The sequence below is a fragment of the Loxodonta africana genome, chromosome 7, assembly GCF_030014295.1.
Source record: "Loxodonta africana isolate mLoxAfr1 chromosome 7, mLoxAfr1.hap2, whole genome shotgun sequence".
Classification (NCBI taxonomy): Eukaryota; Metazoa; Chordata; class Mammalia; order Proboscidea; family Elephantidae; genus Loxodonta; species Loxodonta africana.
In genome coordinates this window covers 13,584,535-13,606,436 of record NC_087348.1, presented here as the reverse complement: position 1 = coordinate 13,606,436, position 21,902 = coordinate 13,584,535, and the positions used below count along the sequence as shown (strand labels likewise).

Here is a 21,902-nt window from a genome sequence, read left to right as displayed (position 1 = left end):
AGGACAGGGTAGAACTGCCCCATAGAGTTTCCAAGGAGCACCTGGTGGGTTTGAACTGCCAACCTTTTGGTTAGCAGCCATAGCTCTTAACCACTACACCACCGGGGTTTCCACAGCACATTAAAAAAAAAAAAAAAACTAAACCCATTGCCATCGAGTCGATTCCAACTCATAGTGACCCTATAAAGCTTTATAGCCTTGTAGGTATATTGATACACGTAAGCTGGGCTTACGAAAAATGTGTTTGTTGTTATAACTAACTACAGGGATGTTTTTATAAAAAACAATAAATTTCTGCTGAAACACTGCACAAAAATCTGATAGACAGTCATTTTGGTGTCACTCCCTCTGTCGGTGCAGTCTGTACCCCCACCCCCCACACAGCCCTAGTGATGCCACAAGGCTAGAGGGCAGGAAGTTCCCTTCCTCCTCATGTATCTCTGGAGCCTGGCACAGCACTGAGGCAGGTGGAAGGAACAAATGCAGTGAACGAATGACTCCATCACAACATCCCCCTCCCACAGCCCTCTGGACATGCTCACAGCCCCATTCCTTCCCAGGCTTCCTTATCTCAGCTTTCTCCTTCCTCCAGTTGGTCTGCCCCCCTCCACTCCTTGCCCTTCCTTTACGCCCATCCCTCCACCCTGGAATAGCACCAGCACGTTCTAGGGATTCAAACCCTAGCTCCTCCACTTACTAACAGAACGGTCTTGGGCAGGCTTGTGTCCTCATCTGTAAAATGGGGATGAAACGCAATAACGCCTAGACAGCACATCACGCTGGTGGCAGGACCGATGTTCAATGCCTGCACCCATGAGTGGACGTGATGGCATCGTCATCGTCTCCACCCCCTCCCCGAGCAGTTCTGCATCCTGCCGGCTCACCTTGACAGCTGTGGCGGTCGGCAGACAGCTGCATGCCTGGCCCACACTCACACACAAACCCGCCTTCTGTGTTCACGCAGTGGCCCTCACAAGAGGAGCTTAAGCACTCATTGATGTCTGGGGAGAGAGAAAACGGCCTCACACAGTCCACTCTGACGTGGCTGTGATGTGATACAGTGAGAAAACAGACCCCACATGGAGCCTGCAACCACAATGAGCCTGCCCTCACCCCCATGCCTGGAAGACAGACCACGCACAGGACAGTCATCAGGCTATGAGGGAACCTGTGGGAATATGCAGCCAGAGCTGGACACCCTCCTGTGACCCCATGCAGGCAGGGCTGACACAGAACTGTTTCCAATGGCCCCATTCACAGGACAACCTCACGAGACCCCTGAAAGGGAAGGCCAGAGGGGAGGGTAGGAAGGCTGATGAAATTATCAACAGGACCATTCCCTTAAATGTTAATTGAGCACTGACTGTATGCTTGAAGCCTGGAGACTGGATGCTGAGGACACAATGTGACAAGACACAGCCCTGATTCTCTCGGTGTTTACAGTCTGATAACAGGAGAGGCAGTCACACTCACTTGAGGCAGTGCAGCAGGGTGGGGGTGATACAAGCCACACCAGTCACAACCTGCCACAGCAGGTGTGCCTAGAGGGAGGGACTGGGCTGAGAGGACCTGCAGCATCCAGGAGGAGGAGCCCCACGGGCTGGAGAAAGGGATTGAGGGTCCCTATGGCTGTCTGGGGCTCTTTGGGGAGTGGAGGAGGGGTGGTCAGTCTGTCAGGGCAGCAGGAGACAGAACTGGAAAGATACATTAAGACCCAGCTGTGGGGCACCCTGGCTGGTGCTCTCAGCTACTAGCCGAAAGGTTCGTGGGTCAAGTCTACCTAGCAGTGCCTCAGAAGAAAGTCCTGGCAATCTAGTTCCAAAAAATCAGCCATTGAAAACCCTGCAGAGCACAGTCCTACTCCTCATGCCCGTGGAGGCTGCCACCCTGTCCTGCGCTTGCTTTCACATTCTCCACCAGCTCCTCCTTGGTGCAGTTTGCCTCTGCAACAAAAAGTGTGTGGAAAGTACTCACAGTAAAAAAAAAAAAAAGAAAAAAACCTGTTGCTGTGGAGTTGATTCCTACTCATACCGACTCATAGGACAGAGTAGACCTGCTCCATAGGGTTCCCAAGGAGTGGCTGATGGATCCCAACTGCCGACGTTCTGTTAGCAGCTGTAGGGCCCCTGGCTCTTAACCACAGCACCATCAGAGCTTGCAGTAAAAGACACTCCACCCTATCCGCCACCCCTCCACCACCTTGCTACTGAGCGGATTCCAAATTAACTGCAAACGCATGGAAGGCACTTGGGGGAAGATCAATTGCTTCACCCTCTCAGAAGGGGGTCGTGCAACAAACCACAAACTCAGAGACTTCTTTAGTTGATAGCCTTTGACCCAATAGCTCTTCTTCTGGGAAATGACCAGAGATGCCACTCACTGCAGCATCGTTTATAGTAGCGAAGCACTGCAGATAATCTAAATGACCAATAACGAGAACTGGGTATCTACAGCAGCTGTATCATGAATCCAACAATCATACTGTCTACTCTGACGGTAATGACAAATTGAAGAGGAATAGCAACACATTCATTGTCAAAAAGAACATTTTAAGATCTATCCTGAAGTACAACACTGTCAACGATAGGATAATATCCATACACCTACAAGGACGACCAATTAATATAACTATTATTCAAATTTATGCACCTACCACTAAGGCCAAGGATGAAAAAATTGAAGATTTTTACCAATTTCTGCAGTCTGAAATTGATCAAACATGCAATCAAGATGCATTGAGAATTACTGGTGATTAGAATTTGAAAGCTGGAAACAAAGACGAAGGATCAGTAGTTGGAAAATTGTGGCCTTGGCGATAGAAACAATGCCAGAGATCGCATGATAGAATTCTGCAAGACCAACAACTCATTCATTGCAAATACCTTTTTCGACAACATAAGTGGTGACTATAAACATGGACCTTGCTGGATGGAATATACAGGAATCAAATCAACTACATCTGTGGAAAGAGACAATGGAGAAGCTCAATAACAGTCAGAACAAGGCCAGGGGCTGACTGCGAGACACACCATCAATTGTTCACATGCAAGTTCAAGGTGAAGCTGAAAAAATTTTTTAAAGAGTCCATGAGAGCCAAAGTACAACCTTGAGTATACCCCACCTGAATTTACAGGCCATTTCAAGAATAGATTTGACACGTTGAACATCAGTGATCGAAGACCACAGGAATTGTGGGATGACATCGAGGACATCATACATGAAAAAAAAAAAAAAGTCATTAAAAAGACAGGAAAGAAAGAATAGACCAAAATGGATGTCAGAAGAGAATCTGAAACTTGTTCTTGAACATACAGCAGCTAAAGTGAATGGAAGAAATGATGAAGTAGAAGAACTGAACAGAAGATTTCAAAGGGCGGCTTGAGAAGATAAAGTATTATAACAAAATGTGCAAAGACCTGGAGTTAGAAAACCAAAAGAGAAGAACACCCTTGGCATTTCTCAAGCTGAAAGAACTGAAGGAAAAATTCAAGTCTCAAGTTGCTATATTGAAGGATACTATGGGCAAAATGGAGCCCCGGTGGCACACTGGTTAAGAGCTACAGTTGCTAAACAAAACAGTTTGAATCCACCAGTTGCTCCTTGGAACCACATGGGGCAATGCTACTCTGTCCTCTGATGTCACTATGAGTTGGAATTGACTCGACAGCAAAGGGTTTTATGGACAAAATATTGAAGGATGCAGGAAGCATCAGAAGAAGATGAAAGGAAAACACAAAAATAGTCCTCCAACATTCAATCGATTCAGGAGGTAGCATATGATCAAGAGCTGATAGTATAGAAAGAAGTCCAAGCTGCACTGAAGGCACAGGAGAAAAACAAGGCTCCAGGAATTGAAAGAACACCAGTTGAGATGGTTCAACAAACGATGCATTGTCGGAGATACTCACTTGTCTACGTCAAGAAATTTGGCCAACTGACTGGAAGAGATCCATATTTGTGCCCATTCCAAAGAAAGGTGATCCAACAGAATGTGGAAATCATCAAACAGTATCATTAATATCACACACAAGCAAAACTTTACTGAAGATCATTCAAAAGCAGTTGCAGCAGTATATCAACAGGGAACTGTCAGACATTCAGGCCAGACTCAGAAGGGGCCATGGAATGAGGGACATCATTGCTGATGTAAGACAGATCTGGGGTGAAAGCAGGGAACACCAGAAAGATGACTGCCTGTGTTTTAACTATACAAAAACATTTGACTGTGTGGATCATACAAATTATAGCTAACATTGAGAAGAATGGGAATTCCAGAGCACTTGACTGTGGTCATGAGGAACATGTACATAAACCAAGAGGCAGTCGCTCGAACAGAAAAGGGGATGCTGCATGGTTTAAAATCAGGAAAGGTGTGTATCAGGGTTGTATCCTTTCACTATACTTATCCAATCTTTATGGTGAGCAAATAATCCAAGAAGCTGGACTATATGAAGAACGAGGCATCAGGATTGGAGGAAGACTCATTTACAACCTGCAAAATGCAGATGGCACAACCTCGCTTGCTGAAAGTGAAGAGGACTTGAAGTACTTACTGATGAAGATCAAAGACCACAGCCTTCGGTCTGGGTTACATTTCAAAATAGAGAAAACGAAAATCCTCACAACTGGACCAATAAGTAACAATGTGATAAATGGATAAAAGATTGAAATTGTCAAGGATTTTGTTTTACTCGGATCCACAATCAACACCCAAGGAAGTGGCAGTCAAGAAACCAAATGACGTATTCCATTAGGCAAATCTGCTGCAAAAGACATCTTTAAAGTGTTAAAAAGCAAAGCTGTCACTTTGAGGACTAAGTTACACCTGACCTAAGCCGTGGTGTTTTCAATCGCCTCATATGCATGCAAAATCTGGACAATGAATAAGAACTAATGCCTTTGAATTACGGTGTTGGCCAAGAACATATAATATACCACAGGCTGCCAAAAGAACCAACAAATCCGTATTGGAAAAAGTACAGCCAGAATGCTCCTCAGAGGCAAGGACGGTGAGACTTTGTCTCACATGTTTTGGACATGTTATCAGTAGGGACCAGTCCCTGGAGAAGTACATCAAGCTTAGTAAAGTAGAGGGTCAGCAAAAAAGAGGAAGACCTTCAAGAGATGGACTGACATGGTGGCTACAACAATGGGTTGAAGCATAGCAACAACGATGAGGATGGTGCAGGACCAGGCAATGTTTTGTTCTGTTGTACACAGGGTCGCTATGAGTCAGAACGGACTCTGCGGCGCCTAAGAGCAACAATAAGCCACATGAAGAATATTTAGTAATACTCACAAAATAAAGTTAAGTGAGAAAAATAATGAACAAAAGTGTATGTGACCCCAGTTTTATAAAACACACACACCTATGCATGCCTAACACACATACACTTAAACACACTCCCAGGGGAAAGGGCAGAAAAAATACCTTCAACATTTTAGTAACAAGTATCTCTGGGTTGGGACTCCCAGGGGATGTTTGTTTTCATCTTTCTACCTTTGTTTCCCAAATTTGAAACAATGAGTTGTCTCTTACTTTCATATTCAGCAAGGAGAAACACTTTTAACAAAGTTAAAACTTCAAAAAGACTTTTCAACTTTCTGGAAAGATACATAAGAAACAGATCACAGTGGCTGCCTCTGGGCTAGGCAATAAATTTTGTAGGATTTTTTTTTTTTTATCGCAAATAATATTTTCACAAAATACTGAGATTTGCTTCCCCCCTCCCTTATTTTTCAAATGCTGTGTTCCCAAGGGACCCTTCCCTGATGAACCAGCCCCCAATGCAGGTAACGTGTCCTCTCTGTGCCCCCGGCACCTGGCAGTTCCTGGCTTCTGGTCCCCATTACACTGGACTGTCACTGTCCCGTTATTCATCTCCCTGCCCCCTATTCGGAAGCTCTGTAACAACAGGGACCAACTGGTCACCCTCCTAACTGCACCTCTAGCCAGTTTCTGGACCATAATACCAGTTACCGTCAAGTCGGCCCCATCTCACGGCCACCCCATGTGTGTCGGCGTAGAACTGTGTTCCATAGAGTTTTCAATGGCTGAGTTTTTGGAAGTAGATCGCCAGGGCTTTCTTCCAAGGTGCCTCTGGTAGACTAGAACCTTCAAATCCAGCCAAGCAAGTTAACTGTTTGCATCACCCAGAGACTCCAGCCCATAAGTGCCCAGTAAATACTGTGAAATAACAGAAGTGTGGTTATTTCTTTTGTTTCTGTGCCTCCCGCACCCTCAGGCTTCACAGCTCGTCCTGGCTCAGCCTCCCCCTTACATCTCTCTGCACATGATTCTGGCCGGACAGGGAAGAGGGAACAGAGCTCCCGTCCCGTCCCCATTGCTCATGGTGGCGGTGGGGGGGGACACTTGTACTGCTCCCAGGCCTCTCACCTGTACACCTGATGCCAACAGCTGTTTCTGTCATCGAGAAGCCCAGGGGGCACACGCGGGCCACCTCCTGACAGCCGCCATGGTTACAGGTAAGGTCACAGCCGTACTCCCCGCAGGGTCCATGGGCTTCTAAAAGAGGCATCACACCGGTGAGCAGACACCACCTGCAGTCCCTGCCTCCCCCCACCTCACTGGGGCTCCTCCTGAATTCTCTTGGGAGGGTGGCTCCGGAGGCAAACAGATCTGAGTGTAAATCCAGCTGCACCACTGACTAAGCTATGTGACCCTGGGCAAGTCACTAACTTCTACACCCCAGTTTCCTCATCTATAAAATGGGAATAAGTTCTACCTAACAGGGTTTTTTTTTAACAGGGTAGCTGGAAGATGATATGATCGAACACATTTCAAATGCCCAGTGCCTGGCACAAATCTCAATCAGGGTTAATACCATCATTCCTGTCAGCCCTTGCCCGTCCTGTTACCTGGGCAGGTGGCCCCTTGCTCTCCATCCTGGCAGGAGCAGACATTGGGAGCGATGCAGATGCCACTCCCACAACCAAAGGAGCAGAGGGCTGAGAGGAGAAACGCAAATGAGGGTGTGGTGGCCACCCCAGGCCAGCCCAGCCACGTGCCCTGCTGGTGGAGCAGGCAGGGGGCAGAGGGATGGGCACTTACGCAAGGTGCAGTGCCCACTGCCCATGGAGGGTGCCCAGCCGGGACAGCAGCCACTCCCGAACCCCGAGAGGCAGACGTGGGGACCTAGCCGGCGCCTGCAAGAGAGGAGAGAGCGTTTTCCACATTCAGTACTGGGACACGGATTGGACAGCAGGGCAGTGAACGCCCCAAACTGGTCAGAAAGTCAATCAACAACCAGTTCTTGAGATCTCCTGGAGGGACAATGGGAAGTGTCCAAAGAAAGATGACCCAGACAATCTCTCCTGGGAGGCAGGACAAACACAATGGTTTGTGAGAACAGACACGAGCCTCCCAAGTTGCTGACACATGATTACGGAGCAAAGAGCTGCTAGAAGAGGGGCCTCAGAGCTGAGGAGCCCCAGGGACATCCCAGCTGCCTCAGGACCTTTGCACTCGCAGTTTTCTCTCTCAGCAAGTCCTGTCCCTAGAAATCCATCTAGCTCATTCTCTCACTTCACCCAGGTCCCCAATGTTGCTTTCTCAGAGGGACCTTTCTTGTTCACTCTTACCGTGCTTTATTCCTCTTCAGAACACTTACTTCTTGGGACATTCAATTGCTTATTTATTGTGGATCTGTTCACGCTATCTCCTCTACCACCTCCCCATGAATGCGGCTTCATCTTACTTACTGGTCCCAGCACCTCGGGTGGTGCCTGACACATAGGAAGTACTCAGTAAATGGCTGCTGAGGGAAAGGTTGAGAAGGGAGAGGAAGGAGGGCACCCTGGAGGGGGCACTGGCATAGGCAATATCCCTGGGATGGGGGTCACTGAGCTGTCCAAAGCTAGAGGAAAAAAAATCTGCTCTACCAGGACACAGGGCCCACGGCTGGCAGAGGGAAGCCAGTGTCCAGAAAGGACAGAAAGCCAGACATGCATCTAACTGTGTGCCTGACGCTGGGCAAGGCACAGCAGTGCAGCCATGAACAAGCCACCGTCTCTACCTTCAAGGGATGCTGGGCAGACAAGGAACCTGGTGATAGGACAGTATGACAGGTGACCCATGGAGCCCCACGGCGAGTCAGGAGAGGTTTCCCGGAAGGGCAGTTTGTAGGCTGAGTGGGGGCAGCAGGGGGAAAGGAGAAAGAGAGCAGGGATTCCTGGCAGAGGGAACAGCATGTGCAAAGGCCCAGAGGGGGACAGAAACTGCGACTGCAATTGGCTCCAGCGATGGGCTGGGCAGAGAGTGACGAAGTCACTGGGTTAAATTGGGAATCCTAGTATAGCAGAATAGGGCCTAGAAAACCCTTCCCAACTGAGATTCACCCGTGTTCAGAGGTTGACAGGAATATCATTCCACCAGTCAGTTCACGGAGTGCCCACTCAGTGCCGGTCACTGTGCCAGGTGCTGGGGGCCTGGAAGGACAAGGGAGACTTGCCCCTGCTCTTGGGAGAAACATCTGGTGGGGGAAGTAGACACTGAAAAGGTAATTTCAAACTTGACAAGGATTCTAGAAAGGGAAGCTCAGGTCGCCATGGCAGGACAGAGATGTCTACGGAAAACTGTCCCTGGACCTCGAGAGGCACTTTTTTCCTCTCTGAAGCCATCGCAGAAGAGAGGCCCTCCCGGGCCGTGGTATGTCCCACCCCAGCCCCCTTGCTGAATTTATTGTGGCAGCAGCCAGGGAGGGAGGGGCCGCAGCTCCTGATCCTCAGACATGTCGTGCCTTTAAAAGGGGCAGGCGGTGCCACCAAAGTGGCAGAGAGGCCGATGCTCCGGGAGGCTGGTGGAGCCGAACCCCAAGTGGGCAGAGCCCGAGCACCCGCCAGAGCGCCCCAAGGAGCCACCCTGAGCTGGCAGTGACGGAGACAGGTGGCTGGAAGGCTCTGAGACGCCGCGGAGCCCCAGCCGCGATCCCAGCAGGAACTGGCAGGGGCCGCAGAACACACGTGCGAGCCGCGAGCCCGGCAGGACCGCCCCCGCTGCGCGCCCCCGGAGGAGCGTGGCCGCGGGCCAGGCCGCCCGCTGACAGCGTGTTCCCTCGCTAGGAGCATCACGCACACACGCGGCGGCCCGGCCTCCCGCCTGGGAGAGAGAGCACGTGGGGAAGGCGGCGCTGGGCACCCCAACCCTGCCCGCGCCCGCACAGGCGGAAACCAAACAACCCGGAGGGCCCCGCGGTTCCAAGATCCGCGGAGTGCGTGGGGCCAGGGCACAGGGAAGCCCCCAGCCCCTGACGGCCGGCGCGGCCGGGGAGGCCAGGCACTGCCCTGCAGAGCAAGCGACACGGTCGGGAGTAAAAGCCAGTCCGGAGACCAGGTGGCACGTCCAGGGCTCTGGCGTCAGGGGTCCGCGGTCCAGGGCAGGCTGAGATGGGCACACCCGGAGCCTGCCTCTCTGTCCCCGTTCCCACCCCTGTCTTGGACCCCCCAGATCGCAAACAGGGGCACAGAACGGGTACTCGCCCTGGGTCGCAAGTTGCCGTGTCTTTGTCCGGACCCCCGAGGCTGCGCCCGCGCGCCGGCGCCCCAGACGGGAGCCCCGACCGCAGCTGCGGCGGCTCGGGGGAGCCCTCTGCGCTCCTCCGCACGCCGGTGGCGCTCCCGCGGCGCCGGGCAGAGACGCGGCGCTTACCTCTCGGCGGTGAAGTGCCCGGGCGCCTTCCTCCCTGTGTAGCCTCGGCCCGAGGCCCCCGGCAGCAGGAGCGCGGCGAAGGCGACCCGGAGCAGCAGTCCTGCCCACATGACCGGCGGCGGAGGGTCCCCGGCTCCGCTCGGCTCCGGCGCCGCGCGGGGGAGGGGGCTGCCGGCCTCGCCCCTCCTCCGGGCGCCGCGGGGAGCGAACCAGTGAGCCCCGAGTTGGCAAGCAGAGCAGAGCCGGGCGGCGGGGGGGGGCGCTGAGGACGCCGAGGAGGTGGGGCCGGGGGCCGCTAGGGGCCGCGGCGGGAGGCTGGGGGTCTCCGGCACCTCAGAGCGAGACACACAAAAGGCAGCACCGCCCACCCGCCCGACGGTGGCCTCTCCGAGAGGCGCCGAGCCCGAGACGGGGGCAAAGATCAAGGACCTTTAGGGGCGGGGTTTCCCCCTCCGCCCACACCCCCTGCCCGGGTTTAGGAGTTCGGCTTCCTGCGAAGGGCTGTGGGCGTCAGACCGAGGAGGCCCTGGGAGGAAAGGGATTTCGGGGAACAAGGCTGGCGCCAGAGGCTGTGCGCCCCGGCATTGCCTGTCTCGTGGGAGCCCGAGATGCCTCTGTTGTCAAGAGAAGGTGGGAAGCATGGAAGTGCAAACCCAGGACGCTGGGTCGTTGCGCCCTGGTTAGTTCTAGGCCGGACGCCCCAGCCTGCCAGCAGGTCCTCACTTTAACTCTTGGGAGCGCAGAGCGGACCCATCTGCTCCTTGGCTGGGGGACACAGGCTCCTCTGGGCACCCAGGGGGCAGATGGTGTCTCCCCAGCTACTGGATGGGGGAGGGGGTGAGGGTGGAGCTGGGGCAGTTGGCAGTGGAAAGACAGAAGCAGAACTGGAAGTGTCTTTTGCCCCCTTCTGCGACTGCCCCGGGCCACACGGAGACTAGAAGCCAGCGGAGAGGTTCGGGCAGGAAAGTGGTGAGTAGGGGGTGGATGAAGTCAGAACCACCCAGTTGGGAGAAAGCTGAAAGGAAGGATGTCTGAATTTTACCTTCTGTTCTGTCAGGAATCTTCCCTAGCCAACCAGGCCCGATTAGTCAAGCTTTTACTTAAACACTTCCAGGGATAAGGAGCTCGCTACCTGTCAAAAGGCAGCCCAATTCAGTTTTGAATAACTACATTTGTCAGAAAGTGTTTTTTCTTTCCAGCTTTAAAAAAAAAAAAAAAAAGTTTTTGGCTCTTCTACAGTTGCCCTCTGCTGGCCTGTCACAGAAGTCCTTAACAATGGTGGCCACAAATGAACATGGCTTGCCAACAGTGGCCTGGACTCTCCCCTCTTTCCTTCCAGACACCATACTTTGACTAATGCAGCCTAATATTACTTGTTTGTTTTTGTTTTTGGCAACCCTATAATGCTGTTAGGTCATAACACAGAATTTGCAGCCAAAGGAAACCCCAAGTGTCTTTGGTTGTTGTCGTATTTGTATGTTGTTTTTGGAACATAGGCTGCTAAGTTTATCTCCCTACCTGAATCTGTGTGATTGTGTTTTTGCACATGTTCACATTTAAACCTGTTAGCTTATCTTTGTTAGTTCCCCCCGCCGAGAGTCCTTTTTTTCTTTTCATCATGCCTTCTTTTCAACAGCTCAAGTTGTCTCATTGAAAAATTTATACACGTATTATTTTGTGACATTAGCCGCAATCCCCACAACGTGACAGCACACTCCCCCTTTCCACCCTGGGTTCCCTGTGCCCATTCAACCAGTTCCTGTGCCCTCCTGCCTCCTTAAGCTGGCTTTGAACGGCAGCTGCCCATTTGGTCTTGTATCTGATAGAACTAAGAAGCACACTCGTCACATGTATTATTTTTTGTTTTATGGTCCTATCTAACCTTTGTCTGAGAGTAGGCTTTGGGAATGGTTTTGGTTCTGGGTTAACAGAGTGTCCAGGGGCCATAGTTTCAGGTCATCTTGTTAGTTTTGACCCATCTTCTAATTGCATCAATAAATTTTCAGCAAACAGGTTGCCAAGATGTTCTGTGTCTTAAGATAAATGAAAATGAAACTTTCATATTTGGGTCCGATCTGAGTCCTAAGGACCCTCAGAATCTTAGGCCATCTTTCCTTCTTGCCTTGAACATCCAAAGACTGCACTTTCTGCCCCAATGGCCATACTGCATTCCTCACCATGACTTGATTCAAGTGTTTCAACATCCACTGGGATTGCAGAAAGGTACTCAGAACTTCCCTGGAAGTCTAGCCCTGACTTGTTCAGGAATAGAGAGAAACAGCAAGTCCCCCTTGGGCCTTCAAAATCTATCGCGTCACTGCCCTTCTCATTCCTACAGAAGATCACCACTCAATGGCAAAGAGATGCTCCTTCTTCCGGGCACCAGGAGCTACCTACAGATTCCCAAGTCATTTACACAGGATGAAAATTTCCTTTTACACACCTGTCATCCCTCTTTCCATCGTCTTCAAGAGCCCGCCCACCTCAGCTACCTCCGTTCCCAACTCTACTACCTGGCTATGCCCCGCCCCTAGAAAGCTCATTCTGTCTGCTCTTCACTGTCCAGTGAGCAGCTGGAATAGCTGAGATGCAACTTGGGTGCTTAAAGAAAATCCACATCTACCCTAAGGCGGAACTTGGGATACTTAAGATGTAGTAAATGCCTGCTGGTGAATCTCAAAACAAATTTCTCGACAGCCCCTGGCATCTCTTTCATTTCCTGATAAAGCTTCTTTAACCCTAATGGCATTCACCTTGTTCCTTGTATCAACTTCAAGCAATTGGCTTTCATTTGGTTCTAGCTACTTTTTGTCTTTTTGTCTGACTCCAAGGCTCCTCAAGCGTCTCTTACTATTCTGTCCATCAAGAAGTGGTTTGGGCGCACCCCCTAACTGAAGCTCCTCTGTGGTTCCGCCCCACTCCTGTGACTTGTGGCTGCTTGGTAACAAAGGGACCCTCCACCAAGGGTGGAGGATCCAAGTTGTTGTTGGCTGTAGAAAAAGTGCCTCTGGGTTGTGACCCTTTCCAAGTGGTCATGTGATGAGTCAGGGTTTCTATTCTTTTCCCAAAGGTCTGTTCGTGCAGAGGCCTGGAGTGAGGCGACCTCATCAGCCGACATGGAAAGCAGCCATTCCAGCTGGCTGGAGTGGGGCTCCAGAGACAACCTTTCACCCCTGGAGAGGTGATTAATGGTTTTAAGAGGGGACGTGGGAGTGTGGCTGCAGAGTGTCAGTTTCCAAAGGGTTGCTGGAAATTCAGTTCTGAATGACTGGGCCCATGACTGGAGGTAACAAAAAACAGCTTCCAATTAGGACTAAAGCCACTGATAAGAACCCTCTACTCAGTGTAGCAGGTCTCGAGGGCTGAATGCCAGACCACTAAAGAGCACCAGGCTAATACTCCCACCAGTCTGTCTTCCTGATCTTGGCACCTCACGGTCAAGCCTCCCATCTAGGATTAAATTCTTAAAATAATCACAATCTGGAGACTGTTGCTTGCCTGCCTCATTAAAGCTGGTCTCTGGCGTGGGGGCAGGCCTTTTCAAATTCAAACCATAACTTTAGAGAATTCAAATCACAGTGTTGAGTTTCAAGTTCAAACAGTGGTTTTGTGAGATGCTGATTATTTTTTCTCTCAAGACCCTTACCCCCCACCCTCAGAAATCCCAGGAGAGTAAGGGGAAAAGAAAGATAATGAAACACAAGGAATGCCTCCAAGGAAGGAAACTTACTCCAGAAGACCCCCAAAGTAGAGATGCGCCCTGGCACTTTTCCTTTTAAGCTAGAATCCCTCAAAGCCACAGTTTGAACTTGAAACCACAATTTTCCTGACACCGTATCAAAGGCTGGTCTTAAAAGAGCCAGCCAATATGCCTAGGATCAGCCCTACTCCACTGCTGGGACAGAGCAGCCTTTATTCCCAGTGGATCACTGGTGGAAATGTGGTCCCACACACTCTGACCCACGGAGCTCAAAGAAGATGTGCTTTGTTTACTGGACAGAAGGGTGAATCGCAAACGTGCCCTACTCCAGTACTTTCAAACCAAAGGCACCACAGGTTCCCTTGATTGGAGCAGAGGAAATAAAATGAGAAGCCAAAGGGCACGTGGCCACGGGAGGCAGGGAGGTGCATGAGGGGCTACTTGACTGCAGCCAAGGAGCGATGCCTGGGGGGCTAGTTGGCCGGCTGCTGCAAGCAAATCTGGCTGTAAAATGAAGTCAGGAAGGGCAGCCCAAGCAATGCCCAGGCCAGCAGTAGAGGCAACTGGGAATCCAGTGGTGACCCTAGAGTCAGGGGCAACCAAAGAGACCCACTGGATTTCTAAAACCTGACACCCGTCATTCTTGGGATTCCACCAAAAACAATCACATGGCAAAGAGGAGGTACTGATGTCACTTCACTAGTTGCGAGGAGCTCTAGCAGCAAGGACGAGTGACTGCAGCAGCTGCCAGAGGAGGAAAACGAGTTTGCCGTAAATTGGACACAGTATGACTGGAACGCTGGATAGCAGGGGAAAGAAAGACGCGAACGAATAGCTCTTTCTTAGATTCTACTTTATTTGATAAAACTCAGAAACTAACAACCAATTCACGTCCTCCCAACTCCTTCTCTCTGAAGGCAGTTCCCAGAGATAGAAGGGTTGTGGCTTGGGGAATCATCCACCATCTCCAGGTTTTATGCTCAGGCAGCCCCCGGCCTGGTGGTCAGGCCTCCAGACCCCAAAACTCTCAGAGGCAAGAGAGTAAAAGGAAGCAAGCTCTCACTTCAAAGACAACAAACCCTCCCACCCCTCTTCCCCCTACCCACAACCTCCCCACACTCCCAACCTAAATGAAAAGATAGCAGAGGACAACGCATGAGTGAGAAAGAGTAACACACAGCTTCCTTTCGGCCAAAGAGCTGCAAATCCCTCCCTGGAAGGAGGAACACTGGCCAATACCAATCAAGGCTTGGTGGTCCAAGGTGATGGTTGAATCATGTGAGACTGGTGAAAATCCAGGAAGATAAGATTTCACCTTCAGCCCATTCCCAGGTCTCTAGTGAGCTGGTTTTAGTTCTAAGAAATCCCACTTCCACACAGGTGAACTGGGCTTTGAGGCAGCTGGCTCAGGGAAATGTTTCCCATGGCCAAGACAATGGTGGCAGAGGGGAAGGAGGAGCGGGGAGGGCCTGGGAAGGGAGTACACCTGCCCTTGGCTAATGGATCCGAGTTAGCTCTTCCACAACCTTGATCAAGTCATCTGCTGTGGCCTCTCGCTTCATGCCGCTGCCATCATCATACTGCAATGAGGAAAGTAGGAAGCTCTGTGAGGGCCAAGAGGGCACTCTCCTTTACCTGGGAAAGGGGGTGCCTACAGTTTTCAGGGCCATTATCCCCACAAGCTAGAGATATAGGAGGTATACAGTGCCACCAGGCCATGCAGTTCTCCTTTGGGGATACAAGTCAGCAAGGTCGACTGTGGGCAAAGCTGTGTCTTATGATACCACTTGGCAATCATTTCTCCCTCTTTAAGGATGGCTCCCCAGAGGCACCTCTCTAGTGAGTAATACTCCAAACTCCAGCACTGTAAAAACTTCTCTTCCCTGAAGGATCCTGACCCCATATCCTACCTTTGGGTCTGCCAGAGGCCCAGATGTGCCCAAATATGCCTTGCTGCCAAAGAACAGAAGTTAACAAAGGTACAGTGCCTGGTACCTGGTAGGTATCTATGAGTCTCACCACATCTCCTTTTCCACCTGCCCATGCAGGTAAAGAAAAGGCCTAGACTGGGCCTTTGTCATCTTGGAATCACAGAGGAGATGCACCCAGAGTTCTGATGGTCTGCTGGCATGCCCTGCCCCAGGATGGACTTGTTTGGCTGGCTCCAGGGCTAAATACAGCAAAGCTTACCTGTAGGTTTGCCACAACCTCCTGCATCTTGGGCCGGCTGATATCCAGGAAACTCTCAATCAAGTCCCCATCAATGAAGCCTGTGGCCGGTTCTGTTTTTCGCTCAGTATGAAAGGATCTCCAAGTGGACAGGCGAGTCAAGGAACGTGCAGTTATGTGTAAATACCCTCCCCCGTTCATCCATCCCTTCCTCTGAGCAGAACTATACAGTGATCGTCAGGATTAAAATAGGAAATGACCATTTCAACTAACAGTCACATCGCTTTTTGGACATTTTTAGAAATGAAAGAAATGTAAAATTATTACCTAATCCAGTGGATCTCAACTGGGATGGATCTTCAAAATAATGTCTTTAAAAATACGGATGAGACTTTACTAGGCTATAAGCTTGGCCATGTGTGGAGGTTTTTAGAAAGTGCTGCCGGCGAAGCTGATGTCCGCGCCTAATAAGAACCACTTGTCTAAGGCTAACCTCGATGCCTCACAGATGAACGACCTGGGGCTCAGGGAGAAAGGTGGCGTGCCAAGAGTTCGGCTAGGTAGTGAAAAACCACATCATCAGCCCGGCTCCCTCCTCCCTGGCTGTAGCTGGGCCACACACACTGTCTTCTAACAGGGCCGTAATCTGTCCCACAGCCCCACAGTCAGAAGCCCCTCCTACCTCCTGCCTGGGAAGGGCTCTTTATATCTCCTTTAACGAAGGGAAACTTCCAACAGGGCTTGGGTTCTGGACGTCCAGGGTGGTTGATTCTTGGGCCTCTGGAGCTTTCGGCTTCTTCACTTTTCCCCTCTCCTGGCGAGGGTCCTCAGACACTGCTGCCCTCAACAAGTTTCCTGAAAGGATGCGCTCCTAAGTTGTAATCTAAACTTATTGTTTGACATGCAACAGCAAGAAGGCCAGAGGCAGACACATTTCATAAATGTACCTTTCCAAGATGGATAGCTGAAGCTGGGTGATAGGTACATGGGGTTCATTATACTATGTTCTCTCTACTATTATTTTTGTTTCAAATTTTCCATAAGTTTAAAAAAAGAAAGAAAAGAAAAGCTTGTTTCCCCAAAGGAACCTAGTCAAGACATTTCCTAAATAGACGGCTGCTTCCAAAAGCATCCATCTTAGGGCAACGCAGCTCTGTGCATCTACCAGGATGTGCCTCCTAGCAAGGGGATGCCTCTGGAAGGATATAAGGAGTGCTCAATCTTGCCCACACTTTTGATGACTTTATTGAGTCGATTCTGCATGTCCAACAGGAGGTTGTACCAGCTCTCTGACAGTGAGGTCACCAGCCCTGAAGAAGCGAAGGGGGCAGTTAGCTGCAGAGAGCTCCAGAGCCCAGGGTGACCTTTACCAAGGGCAGCCCAGGAGGGGCAAGCTTGCCGCGGCCTCCTTAGTAAACTGCTAGGCTTTGTCCAACTGCTCTCTCTAGTCCCTCGAATGGTGATCTCAGGAAGGTAGGCCTTTAACGCACCTCTGCATGAGTTAGCCTTACCAATCATGCCGTTGACTGTGCCGAAGAGCACCGAGCCCTGGGTAGGAGTAGAAGTCTCGCCCAGATTCTGCATAACCAGAGAGCCATGGCAAAAGACATTGACAAATTCGCCCAGGTGGAAGAGACCAACCTCCTGAAGGTGTTGCCGCTCCTCATCCGTGGTTGCAGCACTGAAAGGCAGTGTGGGAAACTCACCACTGGGCCTGATAGTAGGCCCATGTGCAGTGGACGCTACATTCTGAGCCCATACACTCCATGGCAAAGAAGCCAGTCTCAAGAGGCCAATTTTGTGGCCTTTGATTCGCTCACTAAAAAGTTTAACCTCTGTGAAGAGGTGTCCCAAACCTGATAAAGAAGCCAACACCCTCATCTGTCCAGGAGCTCCAGCCCTCTCCCACCATTCCCATCCAGCTGGTCACTCACCTATCCTTCTGACACACAAACAAGTTAAAGGCATTTTCAGCCCCCAGGAAATTGTCGTCATCCAAGATTTCCACAGCACTCATCCAGTTGGGATTAAAGTCTCGGGCAATCTTAAACAGACAAGTCAGAATGAGAAAATATGATCAGTTCTGGGCTGGAACTGATTACCTAAGCATGGAATCCAGTTGTAGGACTTATCTTTTTTTTAGCCAGAAGCCACGAGCCTACACTGTAAAAGACACAGCCCTGTGTTTAACAGCCTCAACCCTGGAGAGATTCTCCCCTCAAATCTCTGGCCAGTGAAGCCCATTTGGTTAACAGTACTCCAGAGACAGATTCTGCTCAGAGTTCATGCGGGGATTCTCTACAAGTACTTGATCCAGGCAGGATGCGTGCTCTAGGGAGAACGTTTCTGTCCCCACTGGACTCGATGAGCCGTCACCACCAGGAAAAAACATGCAGGGGTCATGGTTTGATGGAGAAGCCTTCCACCCCACCCCTACTACCTCTTCAAAGTTCCCCTCCATGGGCTTGTAGGCGAGCAGCAGCACTGAGCGCATCAGGTCGCCCACCAGGATGAAGTCACCCTTGGTCTTCAGGTAGAGGGCCATGATGTTGTTGTAGTGATTGCACTCGGTGCGAAGCTCCTTCTCTGTCGTCCACTCGTAAAGCCGCACCTGGGAAGGGTATTGCCTTTCTTACAACCCGCGGGGCCCGAATCCTCTCGGGATGCCTGTTTTTCCCCACTTCTTGTTCCTCTGTCTGCAGCACCATTTGCCAAAGTGCAACGAGATGTGGAATGGTCTTGTGTGGTGCTTCAAGGAACATTTTGTATTCCAGCAGTATATATTTATGAAATACAGAACTATAGCTAGCACATCCAACCACTGATGTAGAGCTTTCCTTTATATAAAGAGTCAGAAAACAATGTGCATTGTTTAATGAGAAACTCATTTGCTGTCAACCTTCACCTAAAGTACAATGAAGAAATACATTAAAAAAAAAAAAAATGAATCAAAAGTATATTTAAAAAAAATCTTAACGGTAATGCAGATAATACTATGACATGACTGAAGATGGTCTCTGTGGCTGAAGTTTGGTAAACACAGCACTCTCTCTCTGGAAAGAAAAGATGAGCCTTCGATTTCCTGATCAGAAAGGAATAAGCTCACCTCCCAACAAACTGCTTTTATGAACCGTTCTCACAAACCTGTGCCTTCAGGGAACTTTTGATGTGAACCCAAAGGCCAACAGAAACACTGTCAAATAATTAAGGGAATCTAAAGAACTAGATTTAAAGGTTACCGTTCCCATCCCTACCCCAATCCCACCCCCACACAAAAAAACCTGTTTTTCTTCACCACAATGCTTCTTCAGTTACAACCACATTTCCAAAAGAATGAAGATGTTTTATAATCAGCAGACAGATGAAGAGATATTCAGCACTGCCAAGTCTCAAGGAAGAAAGTCTCAACTCTCTCTCTCTTGAGCCTTCCCTTCAGGGTCCACTCACGACCTTTGCACAAATAGCCACTCCCAGATAGAATACAGTAAGCTATGATTTCTCAAGGTGTGTCCAAAGAACCCTAGCTCCCCAGGTATGTACTCCAAGAGTCATTCACAGTCATTACAATGGCTACCACACTCCCATTTCCAGGGACAAGGGTGATTCCAAAGCACCCCCTCTTCAGGTTAAGTCCAGCCTTGCTAGCCTCCACACCAACAACAGTGGGGGTGTGGAGGGGGACCCTGGCAATGAGGACCCCTGCTCCTGCAAGACCCTCCACCCCTCCTTCCCCACACTGTCAGCCTCCCTATCACTACCTGACATGGACATAGCCAAGACCAAGGACAGGACTCTAAAACCCCAAGACTCCTACGCTTACCTCATGAAGTTCTAAACTTCTGCTGTCCAACATGGTAGACTAGCCCCATGTGGCTACTGAACACCTGACGTGGCTAGCTAAGTTGAGATATGCTATAAATGTAAAACACATGCCAGGTTTTAAAGTCTTAGTAGGAAAAAAAATGTAAAATATCTCATTACATGTTGACATGACATATTGGGTATATTGGGTTAAATAAAATGTTATTAAAATGAATCTCACCTACTTCTTTTTACTTTTATTAACATGGCTACTAAAAAATCTGATATTACCTATCTGGCTTCATGGTATTTCTGTAAGCACTGGTCTACACATCCCCTAATCTGACTTCACTTCCCAACCCTCCCACGTCCTGCATCCGTTCACTGTGCCCTTGGGAACACGCAACCTCTTCTATGACCGTTCGGTCCCTTCACCTTCTTACTCCAACGGAAGCGTGGCTTTCATGAGGCCCTCTCAACTGGGCTGCTTTCTCTCCCATCATCCCTCAGACACTGAGACTGGAGGTAGGATCACCCCTTCCATGCATCAACTTGCCCTTTCAGACTTCTGTCCGTCCCTCCTCCCTAAACACCTTAGCGCAGAAGCTCAGGCAGCCAGACTTCACCACCGTTATTACTCCTTGAATAGTCGCCTACACACACACACTCCCATCACTCTCTCCCACAATATTCCTACAGTTCTTGGTGACTTAAATATTCATGAAGAAGACCCTTCCAATACCCTGATCTCTTAGTTTTTTAGACCTCCCCTCCCCCACTTCCCTGGTCCGTTCCTATGGCCATTCTTAAAGCTTGTCATTAAAAATAACTGCAGCTCCTCCATCTCCTGTCTTCATCTCTTCATTCCTCAGAGTCTATCCCATCATCATTCTCTTACACACACTCAACTCCCTTGCCCCCTCTGTCTCCTTATCATGCTTACCTGACAAAACCCCAACCCTGGTTAAAGTCTAATCTTCAACTACAGCTGGGAAAAAACAACCAACCAGGATGACTGGTCTCACTTTAAACTCAAGACCACTCACTGAGAGTGGGCTCGCATACTTCCAAGTAATCATGCATTTTGCTAACCATTCATCTTCTGAGGTCATACCTTCTCCACTATCCTCAAACCTCCAATCTCTCCTCTTCTATCTGCCCTCTGCTATTTTATAGAAGATGGGTGTAACAAAAGAGGATTTCCATACATTTCCACCATCTATTTCCAAATAATTTCCCCTTCTCTGCCATCTGAGGCCAACACTGCACCAGATCCCACCTCCCTCTCGCCTGGTCAAGAACAGGGCTCTAGCAATTCTCTCCTTTAATAGATCGCTCCCATCAGTACATAAACATAGCATAACAGTTCTCAGCTAAAAAATTAAAAAAAAAAAAAAAAACCTCAAATTCCTAAAAAAACACCAGACTCATTGGACCGGTAGAGTCTGGATGACTCCCTGAAACTATCGTCCTGAGATACTCTTTAAACCTTGAACGAAAACAAGACCCTGGGGTCACCTCTTAGCTAAATAACAGACTGGCTCACAAAATAAAGAATATCCCCTGTGAGTACTGTGCTCCTTAAAAAAAATCATCCATATGAGACCAAACAGTCAATAATTACTTTAAAATAAAGATGAGAAGGTAAGAATTAATGGAACCAAAATGGAAATACTAAAACATTCACGTATTATAAGACTGTAACCGATGTCACTAAAAGATGTGTAGAAAGTGTTGAATGGGAACCTAAACTGTTGTGTAAACCGTCACCAAAAACACAATCAAATATTGAGAAATTAAAAAAGGAAAAACAAAAAAACTCTTAACCTGACATGTCCCTCTAGCTCCTGCCCTGTTACTCTCTTCTCCTTTATGCAAAGTTCCTCTAAAGCTGTCCATACTAGCTGTCCTCACCTACTACTCTCCAATTAGGTTTCCATCCCCATCACACAACCAAAATAGTTCTGGTAAAGGTCACCACCAACTTCCACGCTGCTAAAACCAATGCCCAATGTCACGTCACCTGACCTATCTGCAGCCTTCACAGTTTATCAATTGCCTCCTGCTGGAAATACTTTCCGCAGCCTCTAGAACAACTGTTCTCTCTCGAGCCTCCTCCTACTTGACTGGTCAGCCCTTCTATGTCTGCCTGGGTCTGCCTCCTCACCCCAGCTGTAAACACTCCAGGGCGCAGTCTGCAGCTCTCTTCTCCACCCACTCCCAATGACAGGTGGCCTTAGGCGATCTCACCCGGACTTTTGGCTTTAAATGCCACCCAGTAACTGCCACACTGCAATCTCCAGGCTGGATTTCCTACTTGTCAAATCCCACTAGCTACCTGACATTTCCACTTGGTAGTCACTGACACTTAAAAAAACAAAACAAAACCCAGTTGTCGTCGTGTTAGTTCTGACTCATGGCAAGCCCATGTGTGTCAGAGTAGAACTGTGCCCCGAAGGGCTTTCAATGGCTCATTCCTCCCCCCACCCCCCAAAATAGATGCTCAGGCCTTTCTTCCAAGGTGCCTCTGAGGGGACTCAAATCATCAACCTTTCGGTTAACAGC

At 49.5% G+C, this 21,902-nt stretch overlaps 2 protein-coding genes across 2 annotated transcripts in view; both read right to left on the bottom strand.

The window, feature by feature from the left end:
* Nucleotides 1-7,755, bottom strand: part of VWCE (von Willebrand factor C and EGF domains) — a 33,798-nt gene extending 26,043 nt beyond the window's left edge. The window contains exons 1-5 of the mRNA XM_064289285.1: nt 7,723-7,755; nt 7,073-7,244; nt 6,880-6,969; nt 6,398-6,526; nt 885-1,001 (exon numbers count right to left, since the gene is read on the bottom strand). Of these exons, the coding sequence (XP_064145355.1) occupies nt 885-1,001; nt 6,398-6,526; nt 6,880-6,969; nt 7,073-7,244; nt 7,723-7,755 (541 nt within the window). The remainder of the gene's footprint in view (nt 1-884; nt 1,002-6,397; nt 6,527-6,879; nt 6,970-7,072; nt 7,245-7,722) is intronic.
* Nucleotides 7,756-14,203: 6,448 nt separating this feature from the next.
* Nucleotides 14,204-21,902, bottom strand: part of DDB1 (damage specific DNA binding protein 1) — a 28,220-nt gene continuing 20,521 nt past the window's right edge. The window contains exons 22-27 of the mRNA XM_003419368.4: nt 17,977-18,147; nt 17,471-17,580; nt 17,048-17,217; nt 16,744-16,846; nt 15,558-15,681; nt 14,204-14,947 (exon numbers count right to left, since the gene is read on the bottom strand). Coding sequence (XP_003419416.1) covers nt 14,864-14,947; nt 15,558-15,681; nt 16,744-16,846; nt 17,048-17,217; nt 17,471-17,580; nt 17,977-18,147 — 762 coding nt within the window. The 3' untranslated portion in view covers nt 14,204-14,863. The remainder of the gene's footprint in view (nt 14,948-15,557; nt 15,682-16,743; nt 16,847-17,047; nt 17,218-17,470; nt 17,581-17,976; nt 18,148-21,902) is intronic.